This window comes from Phocoena sinus, chromosome 13, assembly GCF_008692025.1.
Source record: "Phocoena sinus isolate mPhoSin1 chromosome 13, mPhoSin1.pri, whole genome shotgun sequence".
Lineage (NCBI taxonomy): Eukaryota > Metazoa > Chordata > Mammalia > Artiodactyla > Phocoenidae > Phocoena > Phocoena sinus.
In genome coordinates, this window is record NC_045775.1 from 40,512,263 (window position 1) to 40,538,914 (window position 26,652).

Below are 26,652 nucleotides of genomic sequence, written 5' to 3' on the forward strand. Positions count from 1 at the left end.
TGAGGAAAAACTTTTGTTCCTTGCACTATATACAGTGCATAGCACATGGCTGGTGCTTAAGATCTATCTGAGTGAATCAATGAGTGAATATAAAAATATAAATATGTATATATACACACATATATAATATTATTAAGCTTCAAACAGTATTAGGAAATAGGTATTATTGTTTCTGCCGTTTGTTTGTTTCTGCCCTTTTTTAGGTGAGGAAACCGAGGTTTAGAGAGGTGAAAGAACTGGTTTTAAACTTCGGTAGTCTGCTCTGGCATCTGTGCTTTAATCATGTGGGCACTCCCTTCGTTTGTACATATTGCCTATCTGAAACCACGCATTCTGGAATAATCTTTGAACTTCTTCAAAGAGACAGAGTCCCATATAAGGTCACAACATATCCTTTATCATCAGTAATAACCATTTATGGAGTTCCTGCGCCACCATACAGGATCTCATTCCAGAGATGCCTGGGTTCCAGCCTGAAGGAGAATACAGTCGCCCCTTGGTGTCTGTTGGGGATTGGTTCCAGGACCCACCACAGATACCAGAATCCACGGATGCCCAAGTTTCATAGCCCTGTCCTCCTTATCCATGATTCCACATCGAGGATTCAACCAACCACAGATAGTATATATTTATTGAAAAATATCCACATGTAAGTGGACTCAGTTCAAACCTGTGTTGTTCAAGGGTCAACTGGATAAGCTCTTTGGTGAAAATGAAGTGATGTTGATAGATGGTACGTAGATAGGTAGATAATATATATACTGACTGCCAAGTAAGAGGTGCTGGCTAGTGGCTCCCAAATGCCCCAGCTGGCCTTAGGCAGGCTATGTGAGGATCATCTAACAAACCTTTACGTCTAGTCACATGTTTATCTATTTCTTTGCTCACTATTTCTTCTTGGATCTGACTCCTTCCTTCCAGATTCCTTTCTTATTCCTACAGTACATTTGACAGTAGATGTAGTGGGTCTTGCTTGAGAGCCTAGGAAAACACACTTTTAAAAAGCTCTTGCAGATTTGGGCCCCTGCAGCCATGAAGACTGTGTGAATCACAGAAGGAGGCATTCACTGTTGGCTGAGATTGTCAGGGAAGAGGTGGGTGACCCTTGTGGAAGGGCAGGGGCTGATGAGAAGAGAATAGGGGAAAGTCACTCTTGGGGGGAGAAATGGAGATGAGGAAGCAGTAATAGGAGGAGAGGTGCTGATGCAAGGCTGAGAGGCACTGGATACATCCCAAGAGATCTGGAATCGAGACAAAGAGGATCCAGGCATAAATGTATGTGTATATCTCACTGGTTTGAGGGAAACTCCTGGACACTGAGAGTGAGGAAGGAGAGATGTGCTTTCCCTTTCAGGGAAGAGATGTATAGCAGAGTGGTTAAGAGTGTACTATGAGTTAGACCAGTTTGGTGTGGAATCTGTGCTCTAAGATTTCTGTGACCTTGGATGAATTGACCCCTCCAGGGAAGCCCGTTTTTTCTTCTCTAAAATGGGACTAATAGCTCCCACCACAGAGGTTATTGTAAGGATTAAATTAGAAAATTCATCTTAAGTTTTTAAAACACTGGCTGGGACTTGGTAAGTGCTCATTAAATGTTAGTTGTTGTTGTTACTCTTGCTACTTTACTGAAATTTAGAATGTGGATCAGCCCTAAATTGTCCTATAAATCTTTGCAGATGACACAAATAAAATTTGATCTTAATTGCCAGCCCTGGGTCATAAGCTTCCCTGAATTGGAGAAAGTTGACTTCTAAAACGTAAGATGCTGATCTTTTGCACACGGAAGTGGGGGAAGCTACTCACAGAATGACTGGTCCAGAGGCTCCCTGGAAAACATCATTAGGCAATTCTTCCAAATTATTGTTATCACTTAGATTCCTGGGGATGGAGTTGAGGGAAGAAGAAGGGAAACACAAAGCCATGTAAACATTACTGTTGTAAGAGCCATTTCCCTCTAAATGACCTGGAAGAATAGTCAGGGCTACTTACAGCTCATCTAGTTGGGTTCCATTGAATGCACAGTTGTGTATTTCTTGAATCCCATTCTTACTCAGCCATCTGAAATAAAAGACCCATTAAAAAACCAATACTGTCGGATGCAAACAATACATGGGTTTCATAATTGGAAGCACTGGGGCAGGGTCAGACAGCACAGGTCAGTGGCATAAATAAAATACCACCCTTAAAGCTTGGGGTTGGGGTGGAAGGGAGACTGATTTATCACTGTATAACCTTTTGTAACATCGGAAGTTTGCATTATGCGCATGTATTATTCAGAGAAATAAATGAAATTTAATTTTGAGAAGGCACACTTAGGCATAGCAGCCTGGATCCCAGAAAGTCTTTGCACATATCAGTTGTGTGCAGAGACAATGCCATGGAGAGAGCAGACAAAGATCTGTCCTGTCCTGAAGGACAGAAATCATACAGTTATCGAGCAAGTGTTTATAAGAGAAGTTGTATCACCTTTCTGTATGGCCTTAAGCCTCTCACTCAGGCTCATTCACAGCAGCAGGCCTGGCTGTCATCAAAAAGTGATCTAATTAAGCTGTCAGACAACTGCACATCTCCCGTGACCTACAGGGACTTGGTTATTGGTGGTTTGTGGAGGTGGCTCTGGGTTAAGCCAGAAAGGAAGAGAAATCAGTGATAGAGACTGTGGGTCGTGGCGGGGTGAGGTTGTGTGAGTGGGCGCGGGGGGGAGGCTCTGGGAGAGGGGGGGCTGGATGTGGAACAGTCATCCTGATTGTGCCAAGAAGGTCAGTGAGCAGGTTTGCCTGGACAGGGGAGCTCAAGGACACCTTGGGCTGACAGCTCTGCATTGCTGTGCCCCTAGATGGATGAAATCCAAGGTCGGGAGAGCTCAGCCTGAAGAGCCTCTGATCCGTTGCTCTTGATTTGCTGTCAGGTCCTTTCCCTTGTCAGGCTCAGTAGGTGTACAAATAACACTGTTCCAAAAGCTGACCCAGAGAAGTTTCCGTGTGTTCAGGACATCGATGGTTTCCGGTGCTGCAGTGGGTAGCTCAACACACTTAAAATCACAGGAGGACAACCGCGTGTGTTTTTCTTCCTCTGGAAAGCCAGTTAGCTGAAAATCCACACAGGAGTAATGCAAGTCTTTCAAAACATTAGCAACCAATTGGTGGCTTCCGATGGCCAAGAAGTGTCTGTGCATCCCAAGTCCTGCCTGCCCTACGCCTACCCAAGTGTCCCCAGCACATCCAGCCTCCGGACTGATTTGTCAGCCTATTCCTGGGGGGGTGACAGTTGCTGGAGCAGCTGCCCGTAACCTGTGGGAGGTGGATCCTGGGGGTTTTGGATCAAAGGGGTCAGCAAACTTTTTCTGTAGGAGGCCCAATAATAAATTTTAGGTTTTGTGGGGTTAAGAAGCAAAATGAGAATATTATTGTTACATAGGTAATTTATATAGGTACTTATAAAACAATTGCCATGAAATCTTTATTGACCAAACTTAAAGTATAATAGTAATAATTGAGCACAATTTTTTTTTGTAGTATAGGTCTACTATTGAAACCTATACTACATACCTACATACCGCGGCATGTAGGATCTTCCCGGACCAGGGCTCGAACCTGTGTCCCCTGCATTGGCAGGCGGATTCTTAACCACTGCACCACCAGGGAAGTCCCTAGAGCAACATTTAAAGAAGCACAAGCATCCAGGTACAACTGATTACGTTTATCACTAATCTCCTCCCTCCATTATGTAGCCAAGGAGTCCTTTTGCTGCAACACACCAGGCCGGTATTACTCAGGTACTCACTATTTTCCAAAAGTTCCTTTTTAGCTTTTTTTTTTTTTTTTTTAAACCTCCTTGGCCTTGAAGATTCTGTTTCCTCTGCTCGTCCTTTGCCAATGCTGTGGCTAAATCCCACTCGTCTTTTAATGGCCATCTTCGACCCAACATCCTTTCTCAGCCACCTTCCTTCCCTCATTTAACTCTTCCTTCAAGCCTCGCGTCAAATCACATTATACCTTCTTTATGCTTAGAACAATTGCTTTTATTTTGCACATATTTCATGCTGCTTTTTTCCTTTGCTTTCCCTTTCTCTCATACTTCTCACACCCCATCAACTCTTTCCAACACATACACACACAGAGATTCCAAATATCATGAGCATATTAAGTGAGAGGATTAGGTATTACCTACAATTTTGTCCTACTACTATGTACTCTGAGTACAGGCCTTTGATTTTATTTTTTTCCTTCATACATCCTATTTCTCTGCTAATCTCTTTCAAACCTTTTCTGTTGTTCTCTGTAATAAATTTACATCAAATATTGTGCTTAGCTTTATTCTGCAATATGTTCTCATCTCTGCCCCTCCCACCACCTTGCTCCTTTTTTTTGTTATTTTGGTACAGATGGGTCTCTAAATCGTATTATTGTTTTGAGAAAGGCTAAAATTCTTTCTGGACTAGAACTTACCTTTTGTACATATCAGCATATTGAAACACATGTATATTTTTAAAAAAACACAACATGTGTGAAATGTAAAGAGAAAATACTTTTCTTACAGATGTAATTGCAATTACCAGTTCCCCAAATGTCATTCTATGCATCTAACTTCCATGGATCCCACAAACACTTGGGTAACCCCTAGTGCCCTATTTCTTGGCCATCTCGGGAAGCACGCAAACTACCACGCAGGCTACTGGCACAAACAATTAGAAGGTAGTCCGTTAATAATGCAGAATGCACTTAAAAACTTTCCCAAAAGTCAGAGAGATTAACTCAAGGTCATTAAAAAACGTGATTGTTTCAAGAAAATGAGAAGTCATCTTATATGCTCAGCGTGGGGCTGAACAGAAGCTGCTTGGCATGGTTATGAGGGAATATCCATGTCTTCTTGATTCAGACTCCTTCTTGGTCTTTTTCTTTGGGCAACAAAAGCCTTGCCAGGCAATAACTAGCTTTATTGATGCGTGAGTTGTTCTGGCCCTCAGAACAGATGTTGCATCACAGGAGACCATCATTCAAAGAGCAATTTTAAATACTTGAATTGCACCACAGAATCATAAATTATTAACATGTCTCCATGTTGTGATTTGGAAATGTAAAGATGGGAAATGAGAGAAAAACACAGAACCAGAGAGAAACTGGAAAGGTGAAATGCCAAAGTTACCCAAACAAAAAAAAGGAGCATACCATTATGAGAAAGAAATCATTACATGAAAAACCAAATGTTCCTCCATTGGAGTTTTTTCCTTTACTTACAGAATCATACTTTCAAAGCTTAGCCCCATGAAAGAATTTCTTTCAACTGTGTGGATGTTTATATTATCTTGAATATCTCTAGAAGAAAGTACAGACAAATTAGGTATTTATGTCAGCTCCACTCCATGTCACCTCCCCACAAGCAGTCTACTTGGCATGGTGTAGTCTTTAGCTGAGGTAATGTTGGAATAGCTGTTGTTCTGAAGGTTGATGAGCTCAATGTTTGGGAAGTGAATGGCATCTCATTTACCTTTAGTATATCAGTTCTTCTTAACAGTGGAATTGCAGACATGCAGCCTCTTCCCTCTCTGAAAGTCTTCTTAGCTAATTCAACTGTGCTGAGGTTCTAACAGACTCATTTGTTACCCTTGCCTCCACAGTTGGTACCTGATCAATAGGACAAAGTCACTTAAGCTGACCTTTCATCTCCAGACCAAACTTCTCCATCCACCTTACTTGGGCCTTCATCTTCCTCCATCTCAATCCCCTTCTCAAAGCTAGTTTCCTTCCTCTGTTCTCCTTGGGTCACAGAAATTTTTATCATTGGTTTTTCTCCTCCTGACTGAAAGGATGAAGAAAGTCTCGGTTTTCTGTTTGTACCCCTCATCCTCTGAAGCTTCCCTGTTGGGTCTGATCTAACATGTAAATGTAAAAAGAGTAAATGGCTTGGAACAATTTGAGAAATGGGGGATATTCTCTAGTTTTCCCTCTCCCTCCCTCTCTCCTTCCTTCCTCAGCTCATTGCATCTCTTCCCTACCTCTTCCTTTTGGCTCTGTCCAGATTCCTACAATTTCACTATGGAAAATAAACTTGCTATTATACATTGCCTTTTCTCTTGCTCTTTCAAAAGACATCGTCATTAACACTTCACTGTGAGTTTGTCAGGTGGTTTCTTTATGCTTAGGGCAGCATGGGAATTCTGGAGGGAAGAGGAGATGATGGTGGAAGACAAAGGGGGTTACAGGAGGGAGGTATGTAAGGTACTAAATAGTGAAGAAAGGGGAGACTTCCTGATTTGCTACAAGCTGGCTCTGTTGACAACTGTCTTACTGAGGAGCCTGCTGACTTTCTCCAAACTGAGATTAGCTGGCCTTAAGGTAAAACCGAGGACACTTGCTGGTTGCCTTCCTACCTCTGCTCACCCAGAGCAACATCTTTGGAGGATGTAGACTACACAGTGCATATTACAGGCCCAGAGGCTGTTGGGCAGGACAGCTATCGAGTAAAGAGTTGGTAACCACTCTTCAAACTTACAGTAACACCTTTTGGAGAGATTGAATCTTGTGAACAGCTGGCAAGTGCTTAATACCTGTGTTGGATATTAACCTAGAAAGAGACAAACTGAGAGTGAGTGAAAAACGAAGCTGGTTATTTTAACAATTGCTAGAGTCTAAGCTTTCCAAATTCAAAATATCAATTTTGAGCTTTCAGAAAAACCTACCAGAAAATCCCGTAATACACTTGAATCATGCTAATGTTTTCTATTTTAAGACTCTAACCAGGATATAGGAAGCTACTGATACCTTAGAGAAAGGAAACTTACACTTCAGGCACAAAGATCTGCTAGTATACCACAAGGCATACCTTTTTTTTTTTTATTAACATCTTTATTGGAGTATAATTGCTTTACAATGGTGTGTTAGTTTCTGCTTTATAACAAAGTGAATCAGCTATACATATACATATGTTCCCATATCTCTTTCCTCTTGTGTCTCCCTCCCTCCCACCCTCCCTGTCCCACCCCTCTAGGTGGTCACAAAGCTGATCTCCCTGTGCTATATGGCTGCTTCCCACTAGCTATCTATTTTACGTTTGGTAGTGTATATATGTCCATGCCACTCTCTCACTTTGTCACAGCTTACCCTTCCCCCTCCCCATATCCTCAAGTCTATTCTCTAGTAGGTCTCTGTGTTTATCCCAGTCTTGCCCCTAGGTTCTTCATGACCTTTTTTTTTTTCTTACATTCCATATATATGTGTTAGCATATGGTATTTGTTTTCCTTTCTGACTTACTTTACTCTGTACGACAGACTCAAGGTCCATCCACCTCACAACAAATAACTCAATTTCATTTCTTTTTATGGCTGAGTAGTATTCCATTGTACATGTGCCACATCTTCTTTATCCATTCATCTGTCGATGGACACTTAGGTTGCTTCCATGTCCTGGCTATTGTAAATAGAGCTGCAATGAACATTTTGGTACATGACTCTTTTTGAATTATGGTTTTCTCAGGGTATATGCCCAGTAGTGGGATTGCAGGGTCATATGGTAGTTCTATTTTTAGGTTTTAAGGAACCTCCATACTGTTCTCCATAGTGGCTGAACCAATTCACATTCCCACCAGCAGTGCAAGAGTGTTCCCGTTTCTCCACACCCTCTCCAGCATTTATTGTTTCTAGATTTTTTTGATGATGCCCATTCTGACTGGTGTGAGATGATATCTCATTGTAGTTTTGATTTGCATTTCTCTAATGATTAATGATGTTGAACATTCTTTCATGTGTTTGTTGGCAGTCTGTATATCTTCTTTGGAGAAATGTCTATTTAGGTCTTCTGCCCATTTTTGGATTGGGTTGTTTGTTTTTTTGTTATTGAGCTGCATGAGCTGCTTGTAAATTTTGGAGATTAATCCTTTGTCAGTTGCTTCATTTGCAAATATTTTCTCCCATTCTGAGGGTTGTCTTTTGGTCTTGTTTATGGTTTCCTTGGCTGTGCAAAAGCTTTGAAGTTTCATTAGGTCCCATTTGTTTATTTTTGTTTTTATTTCCATTTCTCTAGGAGGTGGGTCAAAAGGATCTTGCTGTGATTTATGTCATAGAGTGTTCTACCTATGTTTTCCTCTAAGAGTTTGATAGTGTCTGGCCTTACACTTAGGTCTTTAATCCATTTTGAGCTTATTTTTGTGTGTGATGTTAGGGAGTGTTCTAATTTCATACTTTTACATGTACCTGTCCAGTTTTCGCAGCACCACTTATTGAAGGGGCTGTCTTTTCTCCACTGTATATTCTTGCCTCCTTTATCAAAGATAAGGTGACCGTATGTGCGTGGGTTTATCTCTAGCCTTTCTATCCTGTTCCGTTGATCTAGATTTCTGTTTTTGTGCCAGTACCATACTGTCTTGATTACTGTAGCTTTGTAGTATAGTCTGAAGTCAGGGAGCCTGATTCCTCCAGCTCCATTTTTCGTTCTCAAGATTGCTTTGGCTATTCGGGGTCTTTTGTGTTTCCATACAAATCGTGAAATTTTTTGTTCTAGTTCTGTGAAAAATGCCAGTGGTAATTTGGTAGGGATTTGATTAAATCTGTAGGTTGCTTTGGGTAGTAGAGTCATTTTCACAATGTTGATTCTTCCAATTCAAGACCATGGTATATCTCTCCATCTATTTGTATCATCTTTTTTTTTTTTTTTTTTTTTTTTTTTTTTTGCGGTACGCAGGCCTCTTACTGCTGTGGCCTCTCCCGTTGCGGAGCACAGGCTCCGGACGCGCAAGGCTCAGCGGCCATGGCTCACGGGCCCAGCCGCTCCGCGGCCTGTGGGATCCTCCCGGACCGGGGCCCGAACCCGCGTCCCCTGCATCGGCAGGCAGACCCTCAACCACTGCGCCACCAGGGAAGCCCCTGTATCATCTTTAATTTCTTTCATCAGTGTCTTATAATTTTCTGCATGCAGGTCTTTTGTCTCCTTAGGTAGGTTTATTCCTAGATATTTTATTCTTTTTGTTGCAGTGGTAAATGGAAGTGTTTTCTTAATTTCACTTTCAGATTTTTCATCATTAGTGTATAGGAATGCCAGAGATTTCTGTGCATTAATTTTGTATCCTGCTACTTTACCAAATTCATTGATTAGCTCTAGTAGTTTTCTGGTGGCATCTTTAGGATTCTCTATGTATAGTATCATGTCATCTGCAAACAGTGACAGCTTTACTTCTTCTCTTCTGATTAGGATTCCTTGTATTTCTTTTTCTTCTCTGATTGCTGTGGCTAAAACTTCCAAAACTATGTTGAATAAGAGTGGTGAGGGGCTTCCCTGGTGGCGCAGTGGTTGAGAGTCCGCCTGCCGATGCAGGGGACGCGGGTTCGTGCCCCGGTCCGGGAAGATCCCACATGCCGCGGAGCGGCTGGGCCCGTGAGCCATGGCCGCTGAGCCTGCGCGTCCGGAGCCTGTGCTCTGCAACGGGAGAGGCCACAGCAGTGAGAGGCCCGCGTAAAGAAAAAAAAAAAAAAAGAGTGGTGAGAGTGGGCAACCTTGTCTTGTTCCTGATCTTAGTGGAAATGGTTTCAGTTTTTCCCCATCGAGGATGATGTTGGCTGTGGGTTTGTCATATATGGCCTTTATTATGTTGAGGAAAGTTCCCTCTATGCCTACTTTCTGGAGGGTTTTTATCATAAATGGGTGTTGAATTTTGTTGAAAGCTTTCTCTGCATCTATTGAGATGATCATATGGTTTTTCTCTTTCGGTTTGTTAATATGGTGTATCACATCGATTGATTTGCATATATTGAAGAATCCTTGCATTCCTGGAATAAACCCCACTTGATCATGGTGTATGGTCCTTTTAATGTGCTGTTGGATTCTGTTTGCTAGTATTTTGTTGAGGATTTTTGCATCTATGTTCATCAGTGATATTGGCCTGTAGTTTTCTTTCTTTGTGACATCTTTGTCTGGTTTTGGTATCAGGATGATGGTGGCCTTGTAGAATGAGTTTGGGAGTGTTCCTCCCCCTGCTATATTTTGGAAGAGTTTGAGAAGGATAGGTGTTAGCTCTTCTCTAAATGTTTGATAGAATTCACCTGTGAAGCCCTCTGGTCCTGAGCTTTTGTTTGTTGGAAGATTTTTAATCACAGTTTCAATTTCAGTGCTTGTGATTGGTCTGTTCATATTTTCTGTTTCTTCCTGGTTCATTCTTGGCAGTTGTGCATTTCTAAGAATTTGTACACTTCTTCCAGGTTGTCCATTTTGTTGGCATAGAGTTGCATGAGAGAGTAACCTCTCATGATCCTTTGTATTTCTGCAGTGTCAGTTGTTACTTCTCCTTTTTCACTTCTAATTCTATTGATTTGAGTCTTCTCCCTCTTTTTCTTGATGAGTCTGGATAATGGTTTATCAATTTTGTTTATCTTCTCAAAGAACCAGCTTTTAGTTTTATTGATCTTTGCTATCATTTCCTTCATTTCTTTTCCATTTATTTCTGATCTGATCTTTATGATTTCTTTCCTTCTGCTAACTTTGGGGTTTTTTGTTCTTTTTTGTCTAATTGCTTTAGGTGCAAGGTTAGATTGTTTATTCAAGATGTTTCCTGTTTCTTAAGGTAGGATTGTATTGCTATAAACTTCCCTCTTAGAACTGCTTTTGCTGCATCCCGTAGGTTTTGGGTCATCGTGTCTCCATTGTCATTTGTTTCTACGTAGTTTTTGATTTCCTCTTTGATTTCTTCAGTGATCACTTCGTTATTAAGTAGTGTATTGTTTAGCCTCCATGTGTTTGTAGTTTTTACAGATCTTTTCCTGTACTTGATATCTAGTCTCATTGCATTGTGGTTGGAAAAGATACTTGATACGATTTCAATTTTCTTAAATTTACCAAGGCTTGATTTGTGACCCAAGATATGATCTATCCTGGAGAATGTTCCATGAGCACTTGAGAAGAATGTGTATTCTGTTGTTTTTGGATGGAATGCCCTATAAATATCAATTAAGTCCATCTTGTTTAATGTATCATTTAAAGCTTGTGCTTCCTTGTTTATTTTCATTTTGGATGGTCTGTCCATTGGTGAAAGTGGGGTGTTAAATTCCCCTACTATGATTGTGTTACTGTTGATTTCCCCTTTTATGGCTGTTAGCATTTGCCTTACGTATTGAGGTGCTCCTGTGTTGGGTGCATAAATATTTACAATTGTTATATCTTCTTCTTGGATTGATCCCTTGATCATTATGTAGTGTCCTTCTTTGTCTCTTGTAATAGTCTTTATTTTAAAGTCAATTTTGTCTGATATGAGAATTGCTACTCCAGCTTTCTTTTGGTTTCCATGTGCATGGAATATCTTTTTCCATCCCCTTACTTTCAGTCTGTCTGTGTCTCTAGGTCTGAAGTGGGTCTCTTGTATACAGCATATATATAGGTCTTGTTTTGTATCCATTCAGCCAATCTGTGTCTTTTGGTGGGAGCATTTAGTCCATTTACATTTAAGGTAATTATTGATATGTATGTTCCTATTCCCATTTTCTTAATTGTTTTGGGTTCGTTTTTGTAGGTCTTTTCGTTCTCTTGTGTTTCCTGCCTAGAGAAGTTCCTTTAGCATTTGTTTTAAAGCTGGTTTGTTGGTCCTGAGCTGTCTCAGCTTTTGCTTGTCTGTAAAGGTTTTAATTTCTCCATCAAATCTGAAGAGATCCTTGCTGGGTAGAGTAATCTTGGTTGTAGGTTTTTCTCCTTCATCTCTTTAAATGTGTCCTGCCACTCCTTTCTGGCTTGCTGAGTTTCTGCTGAAAGATCAGCTGTTGTTCTTATGGGGATTCCCTTGTGTGTTATTTGTTGTGTTTCCCTTGCTGCTTTTAATATGTTTTCTTTGTATTTAATTTTTGACAGTTTGATTAATATGTGTCTTGTCGTGTTTCTCCTTGGATTTATCCTGTATGGGACTTTCTGTGCTTCCTGGACTTGATTAACTATTTCCTTTCCCATATTAGGGAAGTTTTCAAGTATAATCTCTTCAAATATTTTCTCAGTCCCTTTCTTTTTCTTTTCTTCTTCTGGGACACCTATAATTCGAATGTTGGTGTTTTTAATGTTAATGCTATCTTAAGAAAAGACAAATTAACATGATCCAAAAGCAGCTTGCAACTAGAAAACAGAATTTTCCTAAATCATCCCCTGTTTCTAATTTCCACATACTCTTTGAAGAACTGCCTCTTCTCCAAGTGATTCTGTTGAGATTAGGGCATGAGTTCCACATCCTTTGACCTCAGAGTATGTATGTGACCTAAGCTGGGCTCATCAGACCCTCTCCTGGGAAGAAGTTGAAGGTTGGTTACAGATGAGTCCACTCATACCATCACTCTCAAGTGAAAGTCCACATATTTCTACAGCTGAGATTTCCAGAGCTATATTGGATCATTTCCAAGGCCTGTGTGTCTTGGCCTGGGTTCCCCAGGAAGCAGAGCCTGAGATAAAAGCTGGCTTGCATTTAGTATATTTGATAATATGTGTTCAGAGAGTTTGGGACAGGTGGAATGAAACAGAGATGGAAGAAAGGGAATCAGTACAAGAATGAGTTATTGTACTGTATTGAGTTGTCAACCACTACTAGTGACTGGTCTTTAATGCCAAGGACTTGACTTAGGAGATTTTCAAAATGGGTATCAGAACTATTGCTCTGAATGGGGGAAAAGGGGAGGCATTTATCCACTGACTAGTATTTCCGGTTGGTGGAAGGTATCCCCATGGTGTTAAGTCCACTCTGACGTGCACACTTGTGGGTACCCAGCAAGTTCCTACTGGGCATCACTTACAGTGGTGTAGAAGAAGCCCCAGGACTAGAAATGAGAGGTACACAAGGCCAGAGTAGCTGCTCTACAGTTGAAATTAAGCTGCATTAAGCTGGTTGAAATTTGGGTGGAACTAGCTTCCATAGCAGTGGTGAAAAAGATTTTCAAGTTGACCCATGAGAGTTGTCTGACACACTGTTCTTCAGTATTTCCCGGGCTCCTGTAGGTTACTCAGAATCCTTCCAGTTCCTTCCCACTCCCATTTCCCTTTTCTCTGTGTGCCTTACCTAAGACAAAGTTGGTCTTAGTTGCCTGCAACCTAACGAACCTTCACCGGTGCACTCATCATTGTGAAAGATCGTGTGTCTTTTGGGTTTATGATTCTAGAGGAGACTTCAGTGTCTTGTTCTCTGCTGCTGTCTTCAGAAAGCCAGTGCATTCTCCCTACAGGTCCCTGAGAACCTGTAATGGTTCTTAGATGTTTTGCTCCTTCTTGGTTCCCAAGTGATCCACACAGAACCCATTCTGGTCAGTTCTTCCTTTGATTATTTCATTAGCCCTTGAGATCGTCTGCCTTTGTTTATTTGTGGGAAAGAGCTGTTAACGTGCTTTTGTTAGGAATTTGTTGTGTTATTTACTTTAAAAATTTTCACAGTGAAAAATAAATTGTTTTGTGTAGAGACCTGAGTGAACACAAGCATATACAGCTGTTTAAATACTGGCACACTCAAGATACAGCCAAGTTCCAGAACCCTCCAAGTTATGTTGTGTTGCCCTTTGTAGTTACCTCTCCTTCTACTTCCTATTCCTACCAACCACTGATCAGTTTCTATTTCTATAATTTTGCCTTTTCCAAAATGTCATATCGGTGCAACCATATGTTATGGAACTTCTTTCATACAGTATAATGCATTTGAGATTCTTCCATGTTATTGTACGTATCAGTAGTTCACTGGGTTTTTTTTGTGAATATTTATTTATTTAATTTATATTGGCTGCTCTGGGTCTTAGTTGCGGCATGCATGTGGGATATAGTACCCTGACCAGGGTTCGAACCTGGGCCCCCTGCATTGGGAGATGGAGTCTTACCTGGTGGACCACCAGGGAAGTCCCAGTAGTTCACTGTTTTTTATTGCAGACTAGTCTTCCATTGTAAGGATATACCACAGTTTGTTTATTCATTCGTAGGTTGAAGGACATGTAGGTTGTTTCCAGTTTTTGTGATTATAAAAAAGCTGCTTTAAAAATTTGTGTATAGTGTGTGTGTGTGTGTGAGAGAGAGAGAGAGAGACAGAGAGACAGAGACAGAGACTGAGACTGACAGAGGGAGGGAGGGAGGGAGAGAGGGAACATTTCTACTTTTCTTGGGTAAATACGTATGAGTGGGATTACTAGGTCGATGGTAAGTGTATGTTTAACTTTATTAGAAACTGCCCAACTGTTTTCCAAAGTGGCGCTACCATTTTGCACTCTCACTAGCAATGTATGAGAGTTCTAGTGGCTCAACATCCTTTGGTTATTTTAAAAAGTATATTCTTTGAATATAAAAGTAATACATATGTATTGTGAAACTTATGGAAAATATGGAAACATCTACAGCAGACAGTAAAAATCACTTCTAGTTTCACTACCCAGAGATAGCTTTTGTTAACATCTGGAGTTTGAAGTTTCTAACCAAAGCAAATAACTTCCATGATGGCTCTCCACCACCTCTGAGTTTCTACACAGAGAAGTTCCAACAGAAACATTGCCATAACTAAATATCTGCTAGCTTGACACAGGCTTATTCTACATTTGTTAAATAATCATATCCAGCCTTCTACTATTTTTAGATCTCTTCCCATGGGTCTATGCAGTATTCTTTTAATGAGACATCAAAGCAAGGACCATACTTAATATTCTTTGACAATCTATACTACTGGTGCAGATTGGGAATACAGTATGTGCTCATAAAATATTAGGTTAATTGGTTGTTGGTTCTAAAACATTTCTTGCTTCTGTCACGAAGAATGTATTAAAACGCTTATGCAGTGAATTTACTTGTCAGGTATCACGGATACTTGGAGTAATTACTCTTAAACAGAGGCAAGGAGGTCTGGAGGCCAGGAATCAGGAGAATGTACATGCCAGCTCTGGCATGAACTAGATGCAAGCCATTTCATCTTTCCAGACTGGAAAGGCTGTGGAGTGTGTGAATATCAAGGTAGATATTATATCAGACACCGCTGAGCCCTGCTTCACATCCTCTTGCTCCATCTTTTACTCTAGCGGTTACCATAGCAACCATCTACATACGGATTTAACTTAGCAGACACTGGCCCTCAGTTATGCTGGGTATCTCTCATTCTGTATCCTCGGCTCCTCTACCACCTCTGAGTAGGACCCTTATGGGAATCTGCTCAACTATTTTGAGGCATGGGGCAGATTGGGAGGTACAAGGGAGTTAGCACCCCATAGTGCACCACCTCTTCTAGTGGTGAACTCTTCCACTCCTTGGGTGAACAACTCTTAATGTATTCTAAATGACAGCTTAGATGGGCTCTAGCATAATTGGGCCTTGATTTCCTGGTGGCATTCAGCCGATAATACATTCTTGAGTTGCCTTTCCCTCATTCCTTCTTTTCTTCTTAGTCATCTAATCTCTTTTCTCCAGTTTGAATGTAAAATAAAATACTCACTTGTTAAGTCCTTGCTCAGACATATTTTGGATCACCTAGACTGAGACCGATACTAACTTGTACTGAATTTCACATTTTACACAGACTCACTGATGGTTGCCATTTGCCTTCACTCCAAATCTGTCTCCACTTGCAGCCCAGCCTTGTTTCTCTTCCTTCTTTTACAGTAAAGTTTCTAGAAAGAGTTGTCTGCGTATGCTATCTTCATTTTCTCATGTTCTATTCCTCTTTAATTTGTTGAGGATGCTCCAGTTTGTTTTCATTCTGTACCTCTCCACTGAAACTACTTTTGTCATGCCCCAAATGTACCAACCCATAAACAATGAATCTAATGAACAATTTAAATTCTCATTTTTTAGACCTTTCAGGAGAATTCAGTACTCTCTGCCAGACTCTCTCTTCTCTTAGTTTCTGTCCAATCACACTTTTCTATTATTCCACCTCTTTCTTTGTTACTCCTTTTAAGTTTTTTGTTGTTGACGCCCCCTCCTCTAGACATACTCTGGAGCCTTCTGCCTTTTTTCTCTATAGTCTTGCTGGGAAGGTCTCATTTTCCCCATGGCTTCAAGTAGTATCAATATGATGACGACTCCTAGATTTATACTTGACTTCTGACCCCTCTAGTTTATCCTAGTTAAAGTTTACTTTACATATCCTCTTCTGAATGTCTCATTGACATAGCAAACTAAACTAGTTCCCACCATCACTTTCACAAAACTGCTCCTCTCAATTCTTCCTCATAAACAGCACTCCCATCTATCAGTTATTTGTTAGAAATGTGACATTAAACTTGGCTTTGTCACCCCCATTCCCCAACATCCAGTCCATCTCAACATCATCTTAGATTCCATTTCCATACAGTTTCTTCCATCTCGACTGACGTCATTCTAGAACAAGCCACCATCATCTTTCCTCTAGATTTCTGCAATAGTCTCCTCCTTTCCACACATTTAATCTTGTCTTTTCAAACCCATTCTCCATACAGCACACAGAGCATTCTTTTAAAAAATGTAAATAAGATGACATTAGTCCTTTGCTTTTCTTTAGTTGTTTCCTATAATAAAATTTATACTCCTTCCTACTTGCACTTGAACCCTCAACTCATGCCATTCACCCAATTCACTTCAGCACCAGTGGCTTTCTTTCAATTCTTCACATGCACTAAGTTCTTCCCTGTATCCAGGCATTTGCACATGCTCTATCTGGAAGGCTCACCACCCACACATCACCTGGCCAACCTCAACTCATCCTTCAGGGTTCAGTTACAAATGTCGTTTCTTCAGAGAAGAGCTCCCTGATTGCCAGTCTAAATTAAGGTTCCGATTTATTCCCAGTATAATCATATTCCTTTTTAGCACTTTTCCCTTATTAGCACTCATCAAGATTCTCAATTGTATATTATCTTGCGTTCATGTGTCTATTCAACGTCTGTCTCTTCAACCAGATTGTGAACGACATGATGATGGAAATCATGTTTCTTCTGAAAACTCAACGTTTTCACAGTGGTTGGCGCATGTATAGTGCTTGATGTGTATCAGGCCAGGCAGTGTGTTATGGGCTGTCAAGAGGTGAGCACAGAAAAGGAATCATTCACTAGCTGTGTTCATCACACCTAACTGATTTGACATTATATGGATAACAACTTGGCTCTTTTTCTGTTAGTGAATGAGTAAGAATTTTATATAATTGAAGGAGGGAAGAATTTATGATTGTCAATGAGAAGAGTACAAGTACGTTATTTAATATCAATAGTATGAGCTCCCAAAGCCACTATACTTATGGGACATCTGTAAGTGTCTATAGATGCACACTGAAATTTTTGGTCTTTATAGAAGAGAAAACACACAGCAAAAATGGCTAAGATTATTCCAGTAGTTCTGAGTTTAAGGCACTTAAAAAGATCTAGTGACCATCTAGTGAGATGGATTATTGGTAATAACTCTACAGCTGAAACTCTCCATAACCCCAAGGTAACTCAGGAAATGGAGTTCGGATGAACACTTAGTTTTCAATTCATTTTTCCCCTTTGATCAACAAATTCATGTCTGCTGGAGGCTGGAAGTGGGTAATCAGCTAGGAGCTCTATGTCTCAATGGGTTTGCTTTGGTCAGATGACTGTTTGCTGTGAAATTATTTTGATTCACTCAACCGCAGTTTATCTTCAAGAAGAGGTAAAGACCTGAGGGCCAAATGTCAGCAAATTTAAGTTCTGCAAATGGATCTTCTAAAGAAAGGTAACTGGCTCACAGGCCTCTCTAGTCAACATTCTGAGCTGGTGTTAACACCTTTCACGCCTAACCGTCACCAGTCTTGAGGTTACAGTGATGAAAATGGGTACTTCGCCTTCCAGGATGAACTTAGTGAGGCCCCTTCAATTGATGGGAACCAGTCCCACTATGTCCTGCTCCCTAACTAGATACTATACTTGCTTTCATGAACAGTTGACCGCAAAGCTCTAAGGCTCATTGTCCTAAACATCATTAGTGCTTTCATGAATCTTCAACAGTGCTGGTGGGTTGTTTTTTCTTAAATTTATAGTGTGTGTGTGCTCACTTGTTTTGCATTGGGCTATACATCTTCTCTTCATACAACCTCCATCCCATCCAAGAGAGGACACCAAAGACCATGCCCAAACCACCAAAGACCCATGTCTTCAGGGTTTGCAGGTGAATTAAGGAGTTAAGACTAGTATAGTGGAAATACTCAGACAGGTCTAGTGCTAAAATCTATGTTACTGACTGTGAGTGTCTTAAGAGTTCAGGGAAGGGGAGAGCAGAATGGGTTGGATTAGTCAAGGAAGGAGAGCAAACAAGATTTCTGAGAGAGTATAAAGCTTACTGGCCTGAACTAGGGAAGTGAGTGTGTGTAGCTTAGACCACAGGAGGTTTGTAGGAGGTGGGACACAGAGGAAAAGAGGATGGAAAGGGAAGGAGGAGGCAGTATCTCAAGAATCTTTAAGACCAGGTAAAGGACTTGATGCCTAAGTGTTTAGAAGCCACTCTGAGGTGCTGTAATGGGAAGTAAGAAGACTTGGGGACCCCCTGAGCAGAGGTGGCCCATATTTTCACCATCCCATAACCCTGACTTCACAGTAGTGGTCAGGACAAACCCTACTGCATAACTCACTGAACTGAGAAAAGTCAGGTAGAACAACATATCACTCTCCATCACACATGCTAACCAAGAATGCAATTCTTTATTCCACTCAGAATCCACTGTGGCAGGGAATGCTGAATTCTGAGACTGTGCGAACCAGTTTTCTTTTAGTTTGGACACGGAGGCAGAAACAGATTCCATACCATGGCCTTAAGGGCCCACTGAGATATTTTAGGCAAATTTGATTTAAGAATGGGACGCTGCCAGTTGTGTGTCTAGGTTAGGGGTTTACTATTTTTGCCAAAGCACATTTCCTAGAAACCAAGACTGAGGGTTTGAACTTGAACTCCTTTTTCCATCTTCTAATTGATTTCCCGTGATATAAGCTTTGTTTGCACCTAATTTAAGTCTTTGTCTCCCTTACTTTTTTACATTTTTAATTATATTTTCCTGTCTCTTAGGTAAAATGTACTTCTTCCTTCTGACCACTCTGGGAGAAGTTAATTATCCAATGATACATAAGAAGGAGAATCGTGGACTATACTTAATTAATATATGAGAAGCCTCCTTACCTTTTGAGGCTCACTGAATTGAGTTTTCTATTAACTGTAGATCCTTATTGACTGGGAATTTGCATCTCTACATACACCATTAGAAAAGATGCTAACATATACTTTCCAAATCATTAAATAAAGATTTGATTCGGTGTAAAATCACGTAAGCTTGGAGTTAGATGGGAGTGTGTGTAATAAGCTGTAGTTCAATGAAAAGGGCCTTAGACTTAAGATGAGGGACCCTGGATTTAAGTGCTTTCTCTCTCACTAGTTGGATGGTGCTGAGCAGTTCACTTACTTTTTCAGAGCCTCGGTTTCTCTTTCTGTAAAATGAGCTTGGGTAAGGAATTACCTGAGACAGTGGGAGAGCCTTGTTTCCTGCCTCCCCAGTCTCATGTCTTCAAAGCTGGAAATATTTAACTCATATTCAGATCAGACGTGCCTCAGTCTCCATGGAAACCAGACTCCTTAGCAATCAGGGGGAATTTAATGAGCCCGAAGGCAGGATTTTGAAGATCTCAGCCTTATTAGCCTGGCTGCAGATTCTGTTTTGACCTAATATTCTGGTTAAACAATCGGGCTCTGGTCCTATTCTCAGATAGGACGAGTAGCGTAGCTTTAAACTAGCAGCTCTGTTGCTAGGGGATCTGGGTTCAAGTCCTGACTGTACCACTTTTTAAGCTGTATGGCCTTAAGGAGTTAGTTGAAGTCTGTAGGACTCAGATCCTTTATCTATTATTCAGGGAAATGATTTACCTAACAGGAAACCTTAGCACTGTGTCCAGGCACTGTTATTGGTCATGGTTCAGTCACATTCCATTGCTATAACTGAGACCTTGTCTGATTTCCTGGTTTCCCTAGAACCTGGGCCATGCCTTGCTTTCCCCCAGTTCTCTTGGGCACTGAGATGCTGTTTCCGTGTCTGGGTCCTTGTTGTCCTTGTGGGACCTCCATGATGCCTGGGCAGGCTGGTCTGTTATCTGCTGCCTGAGGCTCTCTGTGCCCTGTTGCAACCACTGGAAGCCGCAGCTGAATTTCCCAGATTCCTCCTTCCCCCTTTCTTTAATTTCCTCCTTCTTCTTTGGACAAACCTGCCTGGATAAACCTTCTTGCCTGTCAGATTCTGTTTAGTGTCTGGGTCCTGATCATACTATTACCTAGAGGCTTGTTGGTCATCTCGAGGAAAATTACTACAAAGAGTTGACAAAATGCAAGATGACTTACAAATTAAAAGAAAGTACAAGTGTTCCAATTGGTTGAGTTTTTCTGTGATGACAAATGACTATCAGAAATAATGTTACAAAGCAGATATTTTCAAATTAGACATATTTGATTTATCTCTTTAAGGGAAAGGTGATGTATTAATAATGAGGAAGAATACAACAGCATTTCAAAGGAAAGAATTCGGGAAAAAATGGAAGTTAATTTATTGCTAAAAATGATGCATGTCATCAGTTATGAAAACTCTCACATTGCATATTTTAAAAACAAGGATATGCAATTTTCTAACTTGTTTGTATTTTTTCACTGGGTTTTGAACACTTTGATTAGAAATATAAAAATACAACATCATTCAGATTTGTAAGAACATCTGATTGGCATTAGGGAAGAAAATTTACTAGCTGAATTTCATAAAAATATTTGCATGAAAGAGTAGGATTGAACATGGAGTCTGGGTGACTCAGAGTGCAGCTATAGGCTGGTCTTCCATTAGACCTATTTGTTTTAGTGAGGTTTTGTTCTCAGCTTTGACAGCCATTGAAATCTATTATTGAAGTGACCTGTGAATTGCTTTTCTGAGTATTAAACTAAGGATTAAAAAATAACGAAACAGGGGCTTCCCTGGAGGCGCAGTGGTTGGGAGTCCGCCTGCCGATGCAGGGGACGCGGGTTCGTGCCCCGGTCCGGGAGGATCCCACGTGCCACGGAGCGGCTGGGCCCGTGGGCCGTGGCCGCTGGGGCTGCGCGTCCAGAGCCTGTGCTCCGCAATGGGAGAGGCCACAGCAGTGAGAGGCCCGCGTACCGCAAAAAAAAAAAAAAAAAAAAATGAAACACATCCTATGGTATTGCTTTCTCTAAAATACTGTTATAATTAGAGCAAACTAGGTTTATTGTGCCATATAAAATGGTATATAATAAGGCAAGGTGTACATGTAAAACATATGATTTATTCACCTTTATTTCATACTTTAAAATATAATTTTTGTGTATATATGTATCTACTTTATAAATAAACTTATTTTGGGATATAGGGTTTTTGTTGTTGTTTTTTGGTGTTTTTTTTAGCTGATGGGGTGAAGAATCAAGACTGTATTGTTCACTATGTAGGATATTTTACTTGGGAAGAGAAGCCTGTGATTCTGAAGAGATTCCAGGTGGAAATAGTAATAGGTTTGTGCTGTGTTGCTTGGGAAAGTAGGTATAGGATTAATAATAATAACGGTCAACATTTATTCAACACTTCCTATGTACCAGGTACCACACCAAGCACTTAACATTGATTATTTTATTTATTCCTCTCCTCCACCTTAGGAGATGGGCATCATTACCATCCTCATATCAGAGTGGAGGAGGCTTAGCCGAGAGGTCCACTTTCACAAAGATGCACATAAGGGGGCAGAGCTAGAGGTTGAATCCACATCTTTCTGACTCTAAAGTTTGTGCTCCTAGTGTGATCAGACCGAAGAATGAATTGTACTGCAAAGCACTTGGTTCCCTACCTTTGGAAATGTGTCTGTGTGGCTGGGTTTCTTCATGAGGGGTGTGATATTGTTATTTATGATACAAAATATATATTTGGTCTCCATTCCCCTTACTGGCATAGACCTTCTGGGTGGGGAGCAAGGTGGGCTTGGAGAAGGCATGGAAGCTCTGAATCCTTTCCCCATACCTTGCCCTATGCATCTCTTCCATTTGGCTGTTCCTAAGTTGTATCCTTTTGTAATAAGCTGGTAATCTAGTAAGCAAAATGTTTCCCTGAGTTCTGTGAGCCTTTCCAGCAAATTAACCAAACTCAAAGAGGGGTCATTGAAAGCTCCAATCTGTAGCTGTTTGGTCAGGAGCACAGGTGACAACCTGGACTTGCAGTTGGTGTCTGAAGGGGGACAGTCTTGTTGAATCATAGGGTACCCAGCTGGTGTCTGAGAATTGCTTGGATGTGTGAGGGGAAACCCCACACATTGGAACGGGGTGTAGAATTGGAAAGGGGAGTTGGACTCTGTGACCTCTAAGGTGACTTCCAACTGAGAAACTTGGAGCATTTCTTCATAAATGCTGTTTCCAAAGGTTATAAATGCTTTGCTTACAAATGAAAGGCCACAGTCATCAAATAAGTCTAGGAAGTGCTGGATTAATAAGGTTAAACAGTTTCTTTCCTGCAGGATTCTCAGAGCCTTTACCACAATATTATTCATTGTAAATGCCCAAGAGGAGGAAGTAGTGTGCTGTCTTTCCCCAAACATATTGACCCTGGATTCTTCCTTTATTGTAGAGTATCTCCTGAGTGTGGTGTTTCCTAGTTCAACCTTGGAAGCCCTGCTAGAAGCTAGAGTATTTAGGCTGATTTATGCTAATTCTCCAAAAATGCTGTTACCATTTAGAACATGGTTGGCAAACTCTCTCTTAGACAGAGTGTTCTGTTAGTCAGCCCCCTGTATTCCTCTACCATGATATAAATCAGAAAGTTTACAGAACCACACTGGTGAAAAGGCACACTCTGTCAAATGAACTTTGATCCAATTTCTCCCGGCATTTCAGGCATTTTAGGATGGGCCCCTTCAGGGTACAACCTAAAGAGGGAAGGTTGGTACAACCTAAAGAGGGAAGAGTCTCTGAATAACTCCCCTGCAGCTGTACAGGGTCTGTCAGTCACAGGATCAGATTCCTACTCCTAGCCCAACAGTTAACCTCTCTACTACACACCCTGTCTGGGTAAGAAGAAGTCATGTTCTCTGATGGCAAAATGAATCAAAGGAGGACTAAACTGAAGAGAAATCTTTGACAAAATGGGCCTGAATGTAGAAAACAACAAAGTTTGTGATGGGTTACTGAGCAGCTCTCACTTTGTTGTTATTCGTCCTTTCAATTTGGAGCCTGCAACACGATGCCTTCGTGGCTAGGGCAGGTCTCAGTGTAACAGGATATCAGAGTTGGAGTTTTTCCTGAGATGCCGAGGTATGAGACATGCTATAGTCCAGGTTCCTAGAAACCAGTTACACAACTCTTAACCTCTCGTGCACAGTGGGCGTGAAAACGGTGTAGGAACCTTGTGAGAAGGGTTCCTGGAGACGCCTGAGAATCTGCCCTTCCCAGCCCCCCACCCTGGGGAAGGGTGGGAGCTGTTGTTGTGTCACTTCAGTTGAGAGAAGGACTTTAAGAAAACCACGTGGCAACTTTCATCACTGTCTCCTCCTGCTTGGGGACACAGTGACCAGTGTCTGACTTGGACCCGGGTGAGAGGCTGCCTAAAGTGGCAATAGACCAGAGGACTGGTATTTGGGAAGTAACTGAAGTCCTAGGAACTGATTACACAGGTCACAGTTCTGACCCAGACTTCTAGGAAGAAAAGGCTGGAAAATCACCTTATCTTATATTTGTGTAGCTCAAGTGACAGAGTTATTTCATATTACCTCATTTGACTTTACTGTGAGTTTCTAAGGTGAATACAATTATGATTCCCGTCTTACAGATAAGGGAGGCAACACTCATAGAAGGTAAATGAATCACCCAAATTTCTAAGCTCAAACCAGAAAGAATCATAGTTAATGCTTTCCAATTACCTTACCACATGTCAGGCACCATCATACAGGCCTTGCCTGTACAGAGTCACTTATTCCTGCCCACAACTCCATGAAGAAGATACTATTATTAGCTCCATTTTCTAGATAAGGAAACTGAGGCTTAGAGAGTTTCAGTTAACTTGTTTGCTAGCAAGTGGAAGAAATGGGATCGAAACCTGGGCCCTCGGACTCCCATGCCTCTTGGTGATCTTTCCATGATACCACACTGGCTACATAAGGACTTTTAAAACCTAAAGATGTCTCCAAGTTAGATTCACTGCTAACAGAGTGTTCCTAAGAGGTAATCTTTTGGGATCTTCTTGGATGCCAATGTACGAATAACTTTAGTCAGACTGCCAATCTGTGGCAAGCAGTTATTTTTAAATTACACAGGGGAGTCGCAAAAGAGTTAATATTCTAAACAGTTTGCACACCCTTCCCCACAACTCATTTCAAGCATTCATTATTTAGAAAGCTATTTCTTAGGTACACTTCAACATAGCCGCATAGATGATCACAAGTTCCAAATGGCAAACAGGAATCAGGTGTCACTCTTGCGCTCAGAACACTGGGTACGTTGACATTGGCTTCACCCACACTCCGCACCTTCCCAGCCGCGGAGCTCCAGAAAGTGGGGAGAACCGGGATGGAGTCAGACACTCCTGGCCTCAGATCTCAGTTCTGCCAACTACAGGATCTCTGAGTTTCAAATTCCTCATTTATAAATTGGGCAAAATACACACCTCACTGTTTTGGAAGGTTGGAAGATGAGTTGTGAGAACAAAATACCTAGTTTAGGGTCTGCCATCTAGTAGATGTTCAATTAGTATCAGTTTCCCTGTCTCTCCTGCTCCAAGATCCTTTCTTAATCCCATTTGGGGAATTAGGGCAATTCAGTCAGCATCTCTGAACCTCAAGTTTCCCACCTGTGAGATGGAACCATCAGTAAATATCTCAGAGGGCTTTTGTAAGACTATGTAAATTAATATAAAGTGAAAGTGCTTTCTAAATTGTGATTTCTGTGTCCCACCCCATATCCGCCAGCAGTGCCCTGTCCAATCAGCAGTGCTTGCACTTGTTTGCCATTTTGAACTTTCAAAGTGTCCCTGCACCCTGACTCATCTTCTCCCTTCCTTTCTCTTCCTTACAACTTTTGAAGGAGATGGGGCTGTCCCTTTCCTCTCCATCTTACATGAGGTCCAGAGAGGTCTCGTTACTTGCTTACACACGCAGGACCACGGCTGGAGCCTGAGCGTGCGGGTCTCCCATAAAGAGAAGAGCTTTTCCTTGGTGTCCAGGCGGCTCCTGTGGTTTGGCCCTTGTCCAGAGAGACTGTGCTGGGTGAGCTTTGTGAGGGAGGCTGCCTAATTTTATCTTTGAATCCCAACTGGTGGGGGAGGAGCTCAGCCGCTCTTGAACTAGACATTATTTGTGGGGTGTTTGCTGTGGGTGACCTCATGATTAAACCGCAGCAGAACATTTTTGTAATGTCTGCTGGGGATGAAAATATTCTTCCTTAGACCATTTGTCACTGCGGTGTTCACACTCTGTAATGCCCCAAGATACTTCTCTAAAAACAGCAGCTGCTTCCCTTCCACTGCCCAGACAGAAAGATTCAAATCCAGGCCCGTCCACATTTTCATTAAGGACCTGCTGTGTGCACACCCTTCTGTAGAAGCTCAGAGATGAGCTAGATGCAGCCTTTGCTCTGGATTAGAGGGCAGTTGAATCAGGTGATGCCCTCTCCTGCCACTTCACTGCTCCCCAGTCTTGAGCCAGCTGATCTGGCTGGCCGAGGAGCCCCCTGGAATGCCTGCCTCCTATAGCCATGCCCACGGGAAGACAACATCTTCCCAGGTGGACAAGCCAAGGGTTTGGGAGCAGCGGGGCCATGTGGCTAGAAGATGCCTGTGTTCTTAGCTTACAACCTAAGAGCACACACTGTGAAAGATAAAGCAGATGAGATGAATGAGGGCAGCAAGGAACAAATGGGTCCCTCAACAAGCGTTACAGAGTGAGGCGAGAACCAGGTGCACAAGAGGTCTGGCGTGAGAAATCACAGCCAGTGTTCTCTAAAAGGAGAAATAAATAGCTGAACGCCTTTTTTTGTGCCACGTACTGGGGGTATGGCCGTGAAGACCACCTGGTCCCCATCCTGGAGGAGCACACAATCTGGTAACCAGAGTTGACTGCGTGATGCCCTCCGCTCTCTCCTGCCCACCCCCTGTTGCCCACGGCACTGCCCAACCTCCTCTGACCCATCTCTGCTTCCAGGGGCTGCCCCATCCCGACAGAGACGGTAGCTGACGGTTCTTGTGTTAGCTCCAATATCTTAATATGTGGCCTCTCCCAGGGATAATTGCAAATCTAAAAGGGTCAGAAAGGACCAAAATACCTTTGAAACCTTCCTATATTGAATTGAGGCTGCAGTGGTGGAAGAAGAGACAGAAGTTTATTTTCCACGGAGGTGGGGCTTCACTTGACGCCCTTCAGATTATCGCCAGCTAAGCTGTCTCTCCTTCTGCCTGTGCCTGGGGCCAACCCTGCCAGGGATTTGCCCTCCCAGGCCAGCTCCAGTGGCTGCTGGGCGTTGTCTGCCTCTTAAGCCTGGTGCCACATCCAGTACCTCTGAGGCTCCACTAAGGCTGGCTGTGCTCATTTTGTAAGGGGCCGAAGTGGCAGGGCTCATTCTGTGAGTCCCCTTTAGCTTAAGAAGCAGAGCTTCTGCTGTGTTTCATTTGAGAGTCATTTACAGCCGGTTTAAGTGTTGGATGCCTCTGAAGGATCTCAGCATATAAAGGGTCTCCTTGAATCCTGGGGAAGA

At 41.8% G+C, this 26,652-nt stretch overlaps 1 protein-coding gene across 3 annotated transcripts in view; it reads right to left on the minus strand.

Annotated features, from left to right (window-relative positions):
- FSHR (follicle stimulating hormone receptor) overlaps positions 1-26,652 on the minus strand; it is a 164,438-nt gene that overhangs the window by 18,822 nt on the left and 118,964 nt on the right. For 2 of the 3 annotated variants that reach the window (XM_032652718.1, XM_032652717.1), the window contains exons 5-8: positions 6,493-6,564; positions 5,238-5,315; positions 1,990-2,058; positions 1,804-1,878 (exon numbers count right to left, since the gene is read on the minus strand). In XM_032652718.1, coding sequence (XP_032508609.1) covers positions 1,804-1,878; positions 1,990-2,058; positions 5,238-5,315; positions 6,493-6,564 — 294 coding nt within the window. The remainder of the gene's footprint in view (positions 1-1,803; positions 1,879-1,989; positions 2,059-5,237; positions 5,316-6,492; positions 6,565-26,652) is intronic. The other variant, XM_032652719.1, reaches the window with a different exon arrangement.